Raw genomic sequence first — 10,704 nt, 5'->3', positions numbered from 1 at the left:
TTTGAATTCTTGGCATTAGTTTGTATCACCTATTTGGTATTAATATACTATTGTAGTTGTTTTAAAAAATCTTTTATTACTATGTGAATCTTTGGTTATTCTAGTTTTAACATGTTATGGGAGTTGAGGGAGCATGAATTATACTTTTTCGTGCTCCTTAGAATGTTTGTACATGCCAGATAATAAATATTGGTTGATTTTTCTTTTTGCTTTGTCATAAAACATTTTTTACCAATGTATACCCACTCCCTTATGCCACCAAAATCCATAAAACAAAACAGAAGCTTTGACAATTCAAAAGTGGAATAGCATATACAAGGGGAATTAGAACTCTTCTGTAAATTAGTGTTAATTTGTCAATAAATTGTTTTTCTTTTCCCTATTTTTTAAATTTAGAAAATCTGCTTGGTGTAGTGCTAGTAATTTTTATTTTAGAAAATTTTAGGCCACTGAAAGCTATAAATGTGATACTTTTCTGCAATGCACATTCTTGTTTAAGCTAATGGTTTTCATTTGCTCTTCTTAATTAGACAGCTATAAACTGTAAGAAAATGTTTAGAAGAAAATGAGTAAGATGATTAGATCATTTCCAGAGTCCCCCACCATTCTGTTCTGGGGACTTCTGTCTTAACACTCATGACACTATGTCATGATCAAAGTCCATGTCTCTTCATACTGGTATGTGAACAAGGGGCTCTCATTTAAGAACAATATTAATATATCTTTTACCTTCTATTAGTTTTGGTGGGAAATTTGGGATATGGTTTTCATAAAGAAAAAAATAAACTTCCAGATAATACCCAAAACAGAAGCCTTTGGTACAACTGATTTTTTAATTTTGTAATTTAATTTATTAATTTATTTAAAAATTTTTATCACATGAAGTAAAGTATATAAACCTTAAGTTTATAGCTTGATGATTTTTAAATAGATAACTGTGTAACCACCATCCAGATCAAGACATGAATATCTCTAGTACCCTAAAAGGATCCCTTGTGAACTCCCAGTCAACACTCTCCCGTTATTCTGCCCTCTGTAACCATGGATTAGTTTTTCTTTATGCCAACTTTAGGTAAATGGAATCATACCATATATATTCCTTTTTTGTCTCACTTCTTTTACTCAACATTGTATTGCATGTAATTATAGTTTGTTTTTTTCATTGCTATGTAATATTTTATTGTATGAATGTATAACAATTATTTATTTGTTTTATTGTGGATGGATATTTATTTCCAGTTTTGACTTACAACAATAAAGATGCTGTGCACATTCTTGAACACATCTTTGGTGGACAAAAGCACTCACTTCTGTTTAGTATACACCCAGGAGTGGAATTGCCAGGTCATAGAATATGTGGATGTTGAGTTTTAGTGGACAACACCAATTTTCCTAAGAAGTTGTGCTAATTTAAACTTTCATGAGCAATGAATGAGGGTTCCATACTACTACCCTTTAAATGGAGTTCAAAATCTGTAATAAATATCGCTAATAGGGACTATTCCATCCTTTTACTGTAGTTAAAATCCTAACTAGGAATTAGAGATTATAACAAATATCTAAAATATCATCCTACTGACTCTCTTCGGACCTCTCTTTTAGATATTAGACCTCACTTTGCAGTATAAGGGTTCTCATCCCTGACAGTACATTAGAATCACTGGGGAGCTCACATAAAGAGTACTACATCCTGGGTCCCACCAAATACCATTTAAATCAGAATGTCTAGAGGTGGGGTCTGGGCGTTGGTAATTTTAAAGAGCTTGGTGAGTCTAATTGTTGTTGAAATCACAAGGGGCTTTTGGCCTAGGTCCAGTTGCTTGACACACAAAAGGTTCAATTATTGAGACAACAAGGAATGCCAGGAAGAAAGGAATTTTAAGTATGACAGGTCTGTTGGGAGAATGTGAGAAGCTGTCTGAAATCCAGCTGCCTGACTAAATCATGTGCTTTTAAAAGTGTGGCCACGTGCCTTGGGGTGGGGCCGGTGGAGGTGTAACTAACAAGGGGCTGGGTGCATTGGGGGCAGGTTGTAGGGGAGGTGAATCTCAGCTCAGGAAGTCTGCCCAGGGGCCTCCAGAATGTTAGCTCCTGGCCAGGGGAGGTGGCTCACACCTGTAATCCTAGCACTCTGGTAGGCTGAGGCGGAAGGATTGCTTGAGCTCAGGAGTTCGAGACCAGCCTGAGCAAGAGCAAGACCCCATCTTTACTGAAAATATTAATAGAAAAATTAGCCGGGCATCGTGGCGTGTGCCTGTAGTCCCAGCTATTCAGGAGGGAGGCTGAGGTAAGAGGATCACTTGAGCCCAGGAATTTGAGGTTGCTCTGAGCAATGATGACAACACTGCACTCTACCACAGCACAGAGGGAGACTCTGTCTCAAAGAAAAGAATGTCAGCTCCTTTGTCTTGCAGAAAACCCACCATTTCTGGGAAGCAACTCAAAAGTTCAAGTAGTTAGTTAAGGGAGATGATCATAAAAAACCATATAGGGGTTACTGAAATTTGTTCATGGGGCTAGTTACATAATGAGCAGCCATGGTTAAAAGCCAATGTACTAGTATTTTAGTCAGTTTTTAAGCTGTGCTCCTTCCTTCATCTTAAGAGGCTGTCTCTTAGTGTTGTATGTTCTTGGTTCCGATGTGTATTATGTATGTATATGTGTATATATGTATATATAAAATATATATATAATATATATATAAAATTTTTATTCCTAAAGGGACTGATAGAAATGGAAGGAATCTGTTCATATAATCATATCTTGAAGTGACTGCTGGGCTGATAACTATCTATTAAATTCAATATGCTGAAAAACCATTTGGGGGGCTTTTTCCAAAGAAAATATTCTGGACACAATTCAACACTCCCTCCCTACTATGGGATGGCAGCCACCGTGATTACCATGTTGATTGGACCTCCTCAGGCTCGAGGACAAGGAGAACTGAGAAACCACCTAGGTAGTCCAAGCTTAAATGCAAGGTACTGAGAAAGAAGGCTGACTTGCTTTTGTATAATTTTCGTGGCTAGCCACGCACTTTATTTGTATCCCCTAGAATTTTAATTTCTATTCTTTACCTGCCTTTGGAAAACAAAGTAAAGTATTTTTTGTTTTTATTTGTCCTATAGACTCAAGTTCTTGCATGAATAACAAGTGTGGATGTGGAGCAACGGCCTTGAAAGGACAGATGGTTCCTTTTAATCCAAATGCTCCAGACTGGCTGTTTCTGTCTCCTGCAGAATGGCTGAGCCCTTTACTGTACTTATTATTAGACAGACCCTATCTTAGAGTCACTAGTGCTGGGCCCCACTGTGGTGAAGTGAATAATTCAGGAAGGATTCCCATGTCACTTAACACATAGATGACACTGGTGACATTGGTCCCCCTCCCCTCCCCTTTGCGTTATCCACAGAGTTGCCATATGACTCTGTTTCAGTTTGCCAGTGGAGATCTATCTGCCCACAAAAGTTACAGGAGGAAAACAGATACAGTCATACAAAATGATTTTATTTGTGAAAAGATTAAGAAGTGACAGCAAATGAAACAAAATGCAGTTATCTAAACTGCCCTTTTCATAGTCTTGATTATCCAGTTGAGGTGTTTCTTTGAGAGAAGAGTGTAGACGCCAGGCGCCTGAGGGACTCCGCATTTCTCTGGAAGGCCAAAGGCAGTGATGCCTCGGGGAACACCCCCACATACCAAAGGGCTCCCAGAATCTCCCTGGGGAAAAAAGAGGGTGGTGGTGGGGTCAGTGTCAAGCATCACCATGAGCTAAATGGAGGACACGCTGCAGCGTTAAGACCAAACTTGACTTAATTAAAAATTAGTGCTTAAAAGATCAAAATGTTTGGAAATATTTTAATATTTTTGAATTGGCTCATTTGGTTTATGAACCAGTGAAACTTGTTTATGTTGTCCACTAATTTTGAGACTAATTCTCTGCTTTCAGGAAGGAAAGCTTCCTGTTTGTCATTTTCTCAAAATGCTTAGTAACACAAGGGGTAAAATAGTCAAATGCGGATGGTATAATGAGGCAAATGCTAAAGACGATGTTTTCTGGTTCCTCCCGCAGATAATTGTCTTTCCAGAGAAATAAAACCAAAGCAATCCCTTTCAGGCAAAAGTTAGCCTGATGAATGTATGAAATTAATGTAGGAATAAGGCAGAAAAAGAGGGTGGAGAGAACCTAAGTGCAAGGAAGTCACCAGCAGGTCATTGGCCCGGGACCACCCAAGGATGGATGAATTACTAAGCCGAGGCCTTACCAACTGTTTATGCTTACCCTTCTATGACAGCAGCTTATGATTAACCTTTATGGCCTGACCACAAGTTTTTGAACATTTAAAAATGTTACCATTATCCCATAAGGGGTCCTCCTCCGCTTGGGAAAGGACCCCTACTCTGTCTGTGGAATAGGGTCTATTGTCTGTCTTTCTCTCAATAAGCTTTATGTTGCTACTTGGCTCACTCTCGAATTCTTTCCCGTGCGAAGCCAAGAACCCACTTGTCGAATTCAGGGGGCTTTCCTCCCTTCACTGGGACACCCCCTGTATCAAAATAAGGAACCATCTGAGAACCTGGGGTCCTCCCTGGACAGGTATATTTCTCCTGCCTGTTACAGTGCCTGGCATTTGCAGAATTAGTCCTTCAGGTTTAATTCATCAATAGCCAATTCCAGGGCTATTGAGAGGACAGGGAAGGATTGCTAAGCTTCAGTGGTGGGGGTGGCTGGTGGGAGGGGACTAGCATCTTGAGATGCTGCCATGGCTTCAGCATGCCACACGTGGCTTCCAAAAGCATGAAGGTTCTGGCTTCCTTCCTGGGTGCCCAGAGTGGTGGATAGGGGAGGGAATAGGTGAAGGAGGGCAAAGAAGAGAAAGAAGAAGGTGCTAAAGACAAATGTCATCTTTTCCTGGGCTTTGGCTAGTTTTGGTCCTGAAGGCAAGACATAGTTTCAGGGAAGAACAGAGAACTTTGGATCTCTCAATCTCTAATAACTCCCAGACCATGCACACTGCACACTCCTTCTCTTCAGGTAATAATACTCTATAGGGTCTTTAGGAAAAATGAGAAATGACAAGGTAGTACTCAGAGCTTAAAAATCTGTGAAGTGTTTCTTCTACTTTTGTCTTTAAGCAGAGCCCTGTCCCACCCTTCTCAGGGGACTCTGGGATGGAGGCTTGCACATTCTCTAGTGTGAGTCATATTTCGAAGTTGTTTACTGGGGATTAAGCTAAATTCTAGGAAGCTATGGGATCTGGCCTGACGTCCTCAGCCAGGGGAGGAGGTGTGTTGAGAGGGGAAAGAGTACTGAAGGCTCCTAAGGACTCCTGACTTCAGCTCTTCTGAGTTTGTGTATCTTCAAGTTCGGATCTCTGTATGTTAGCATGAAAAATGATTTAAAAAAAAAACCCATTGCTTCTCATTGGTTTTTGACATAAAATCGGGAAGATATAGTAGGTCAACTCATACACTGGCGGTACACTTCTTATTTTTGATTAATGACTCACTTGAGCCGAGCACATTAATTTACTTGACTGGGGTTTTGTCAACCTTCTTTCAAAAAGCACTAAGGATCCTGTAGAAGCCAGTGCCATGACAAGACAAAGCATGTTGCTACATTTTCTGTACCTGCATGACTTACTCCAACAGCTAACATGTGGGGTCTTATTTTACTTACATTGCATGAGTCTTTTCCACCTTTTCGGCTTCCAGCACAAAGCATATTCTGTCCAATTACAGGATTAAAATTATAATGCTTTTTATCATTGCAGATTTTTCTGTCTATGATGGTGACGTTGACTTCTTGCAGAGTATCAGATGGAGGGGACCTGTTGTGAATCCTCCCCCACCCTGCAACTCGACATATGGTTCCTGGTTCCACATCAGCCCCCGTTTTAGGTAGACGAAGGATAGCCACATTTTTGTTAATTATTGCTTTTTTGTGCAGCTGTTGGAAGACAAGCATAAAGAATGAATAGGATGAGATCAATATTAACATTTTAACTTAAATTCTAGCCCAACCTTCAGGGTCCCCTTATGTGAGTTTGTAGGGGCACTGTGGGAAGGTTTTTATGTAGGTGGTCAGACTGTGGGAGGTTCTGTGATTTTTTAAGAAGACAATTAAAGGTACATACCTGTAAAAGTTTAAGATCACCCTCATGTGTGTCCGGGTCAAAACATGGGTAGGGAAACTCTTTCTTAACGAACATTATCTGTTTTTCTGGCTCCTTATTGGTTTTTGAGTGAGCCCCAAGAATGACCTGGGACATTTTGTTCCTGAGAACAGACACAACACTATTTACTGGGTTCATTCTTTTAATTAGGAGCTGAGAATATCACGTGCTGATCAGTCTCATTGTCCCATTTGTAATTATGGAGATAGAGGTACTTCCTTGTAGCTCAGAAAGAAAATGTGTGCTTTCAAGAATAAAAGTCAGATGCTTATGAATGCATTCTCATTCTCATTCTCATTCTCATCACCATCAGCTTATTTATAAAGAGCTAAACTAGGTTCATTGAAAAACAAAGGAGAGGATAATATGGCAGCAAATCCAAGTCTTGAGCTTTTCTCCCCACTCCCCCTTGTTTAGCTGTGATGGAGAATCACCAGAAAACAAAGGTCTCAGTAGTCTAGAGACAGAAGCCAAAAGCCGTGGATAGTTCTAAAGTAGCGCACTGAAGGGGTCTTTGTAAGAGAACAACAAACTCATCTGAAATGGGAAAACTTTCAGAAACAGATTGCTCAGTGGAGGACCCAATTTGCATGGTGTTGAGTATGTGTATGTTGGGAGAACAGTGGTCTAATGAGGGGTTCAAGAGTCTTTGCTTCTATTACTCCATGCTAAAGGTTCATTCTGATTAACAAAATCAAAATACTCTCTGATGTACTAAAGATTAAGGCTATCATCATTCACAAGCTAGTATAAACTACACCAATCAGATATTCATGCCGCTTTTTTTCCATGATACCAGCTGAGCTTAGCCTCACTTAAGACAAAATATTACATGAACCCCCCACCCCCTAAATATGTACAACTGTTATATATCCATAAAAATAAATTAATTAATTAAAAAATAAAAGAAAAAGACATTAGAACAGTGCTTTTCAGTGGATCACATTTTGATGGTGAAACATTTTAGAAATATTCACTGCCCATTATGGTAGCTACTAGCCATATGTGGCTACTGAAGACTTAAAAACGTGCCTACTGTAGCTGAGGAACTAAATTTGAAATTTTGTTTAACTTTAATTTAAATTTATATAGCTACGTGTAGCTAGTGGCTATCATATTGGACATCCCAGGTTTAGAGGCTTGATTTAGGGAGTAAAGATGAAGACTGGCAAGAGGTTTGAGGGTCAACAGAGTTAAGAGCTGGCTGAGGTTGTGAGAAGAAGTCACTAAGGGCTAAGGCAGGCATTGGAAACGAGCTTTCTCTACTTGACGGCTGTACCCAGGCCTCTGAGGGGCACTGAAAGTTTTACCCTTCCATGTTGTGGTTAATTCTATCTGGTCACGCAGTCATGACCAGAAGCAAAGTTTTACAGCCCCTGTACCAGATGGCTCTAGCGGACACATACAGAAAGGGCTCATGGATGATGCTGCTTCCCCATTGGTCTGAGTCTTTGTGACAAGTCTGGGCTTAACTTTCTTTTGGGCTAAAGCAGGGGCCCAAAGACTTAATGATGTAAAAATACATGTGAGCCTCTTGTGATTTTAGTGGGATCTACACTTTTTATTAATGCTTTCCCAAATTAGAATATCTTCACAAACATTTTTTTTAAAAACCCAGGCACTTACAGTTTACAGTGAGCTGCAGTCAATACCCAGTCTTCTGCGATCAAAGCGCCAGCACAGATGTTTTTTTCGCTAATGTTAAGTAGGACCATGTAGGGTCTTGAATGAGGAATGACTTGATGTCCTCCAATAATTTTCACACAGGCATCTGTTTAATAGAAAAAGGCAAATCAGACTGGTGCCCACCCCAAAGAACTCTCTATAGAGCCATGTTTGTAAGACTGGTCATGCTGTTCATGCTGTTCATTCTTGGAGAGGAAGCCTGGATGACAGCATTTTCCCCTCCTTTTACTCCATGTGGACCTTCAGACATCTGAATGTCAATCCTATTCCTGTTGGACTCTGAGAAGGTTTTGCTCTTCTGCCCACAGAAGCCATGCCATTGGCCGTTCCTTTTCACCCCAAGCCCTTGCAAAATCACAGCTTACAAACGGATATCGGCACCTTTTAGCTCTGACCCTACCACAAGTCCTTTGGTTATTGTGAGACTTTTGGTTATTAAACTGCACTGTCCTCACTTGTAAATTGAGAAAATGACATCTATCACACCTCAGGCTCCCTAGCAGTCTCCAGACCAAACCAAACGGTTTAATCCAGGGTCTTTTCCAATGAGGTAGGGGAAGGGAGGAGGGAAGATGTTAAGAGTAGAGAATTCTGCCTTAGTAAAATTTCCTTTATGATAGACTGGGAGTAGAGACCCACTGTTAGAGAACAAGGAGAACTAAACAGAGGCAAACCACATGCTGGTGGAGAGGACCTTATGTCTTTGGGGTATACTCTCGGCTCTCCACTTTCTTCAACAGATGTTCTTGGATTCCTCTAAAATATTTCCCTCCACCATCAGCTGAGATTCATGTTTCTTGATTAGGGCACAGTGCCTCTTATTCCATCATTAAGGCTAACTCATTGCCAAATTCACAGAAAGGTGTGAACGACAGATACAGGAGCCTTTCCTAATTGACAAGGGTACAGCTAAAGGGAAGGGAGAGACCACAAGGTCTCTGCTTTCCAGAAGGGGGTTAGGAGGGAGAAATTCCAGGCTCTAGAAATAAAAAGGTAAGGAATTTATAGAAACCAAAACAACTTCACTCACATCCCAATTTTTCCTAGAGTGAGTCATGTATAGATAGAGTACAAAGGTGCATTTTGAGGCTTTCTGGGCTTCAGAATTCATGAACTCAACAAAACACTCTCTTTGACAGAGTTCTGTTTGGTGAGCACATATACCCCACCTCAGAGGTAAGTCCACATGCCCTGCAAAGAACCACACTGAGAAGGGTTTGGGGTAGAGTTTGGAGTAGGTGGGAAGCTTTTAAAAACTAGAAATTCCTGGTCCCTACCGAGAATTAAATCAGAATTTCTGAGGTTGGAGCTATGGTGTCAGTATTTTTTCAAAGTCCCTCAGATTATTCGAATGTGTAGGAAGCTGAGAGCACTGGCCCAGAGCATTGCTTGACTGTTGTCTGTTCCCTTTTGGGACCCAATTGCTCTCTCTGAACGCAGGAAACAAAGTGGAGCAGAGCAAGTTGCCTTTGTTGTTTCCTTTGAAGTTGGCTTTTCCACCTGCTCTGTTTTCACTCTTATGGAAGATTTAACATTCCTGAATGTAGTCATACCATGCCATGCTTACAACATGCCTACCCTTTCTTCCAAATGTCTTACAGCCTTGTTATTTTAACATTGCTTCTCATTTTTAGGGCAAGATAAACCAGAGAACTTCTTTGGGAATTCCTAGCAAGACAGGTAATTACCCAAGCCAGGGGTTCCCAATCTATGGTGAGTTGTATAAATATTTCATTATATATTACAATGTAGTAATAAAATAATAATAGAAATAAGGTGCACAATAAATGTAATGTGCTTGAATCATCCCGAAACCATCCCTCCCCACCCTGTCTGTGGAAAAATTATCTTCCATGAAAATGGTCCTTGGTGCCAAAAAGGTTGGGGACCTCTGACCTAAGCCCCTGCCCACCACTCCCACCTCCAAAAGCTGATGGGACCTGGGGAGAAACCACGGCTGGCTCCACATTGCCCCAGGTCCAGAGTAGTCCTCACTTCCTAGTAGGTTCTTCAAGGAAAATCCAGAGCTACCCAGGGGCTATTCTCCTTCCAGTGATAATGCCATGACTTTTACAGCATTTCAACCCATGCACATGGAACTCACACAAAAGCAGAGATATTGGTTGCCATTTAGTAGGCCAAAGAAGTAGCTTATTACAAAAGAGTATAACACTCCCAGAGTGGATGTGGGGGCTTGCCCAGTGTCCTAAGGTGTTCCTAAGGAGACTCAAGCCCAGAGAGATAATTATAAAAATTTAATTCATTCCTGGTTCACTTTTGGTGTCTAGGTCAGATTTGTCTTAACTGTCTTTAAAATTATCTATGCATTTTCTGCAGCAAGAAAGGCTGAACTGATGAAGGCACCACTATTATTTTCCTGAAAGTTACTAATTGTTTTACTAATTCAAGAGTGTTTTATTTATTTGTTTGCTCCTTTTTCCATTGTACTTTTTGGCAATTTCAAGCTACAAATTGGTAGCAATAAGCGTTGGTGGTTCTGTTATCTTTTGTAAAGAAATTATAAAATGAAAAAAGGATCTTTTTCCTTCTAAAATAAGGAAATATTTAGAATCCAAGAAAGAATGCTAAGCAGTTTAAGGCTTGGGGGAAAAATACTTCTTTCAGTGTCAGAAGGTAATATTACCAAATGGTCACTGAACGTCTGCTCCATTTTGCTTCATGGTTATAGAGGAAATGACAAGAATCAAGTCTTACCTTCAGGAATTAGCAGGAGAAAAATGACAGCCAAGAAAGAGGATGCCAGAAATGCACAAGGGTTCCTCATTGTGGCTGGTGTCCCCACATCAATCAACTGAAAACCTATTTTCAGTTCTTGACTGCC

General features: G+C 40.3%; 1 protein-coding gene across 1 annotated transcript; it reads right to left on the bottom strand.

The window, feature by feature from the left end:
- Window positions 1–3,558: 3,558 nt before the first annotated feature.
- Window positions 3,559–10,647, bottom strand: GZMA (granzyme A). Its single transcript, XM_069492582.1, has 5 exons — window positions 10,578–10,647; window positions 7,803–7,947; window positions 6,138–6,279; window positions 5,681–5,950; window positions 3,559–3,720 (listed from the first exon to the last, which is right to left on the bottom strand). Exons 1-5 carry the CDS (start codon window positions 10,645–10,647, stop codon window positions 3,559–3,561), a joined length of 789 nt encoding a protein of 262 aa, XP_069348683.1.
- Window positions 10,648–10,704: the final 57 nt, after the last annotated feature.

This window comes from Eulemur rufifrons, chromosome 17 (assembly GCF_041146395.1).
Source record: "Eulemur rufifrons isolate Redbay chromosome 17, OSU_ERuf_1, whole genome shotgun sequence".
In the NCBI taxonomy this organism is placed as follows: domain Eukaryota; kingdom Metazoa; phylum Chordata; class Mammalia; order Primates; family Lemuridae; genus Eulemur; species Eulemur rufifrons.
Note: the sequence above shows the minus strand (reverse complement) of the source record. Positions and strands in the feature narration are given on the sequence as shown.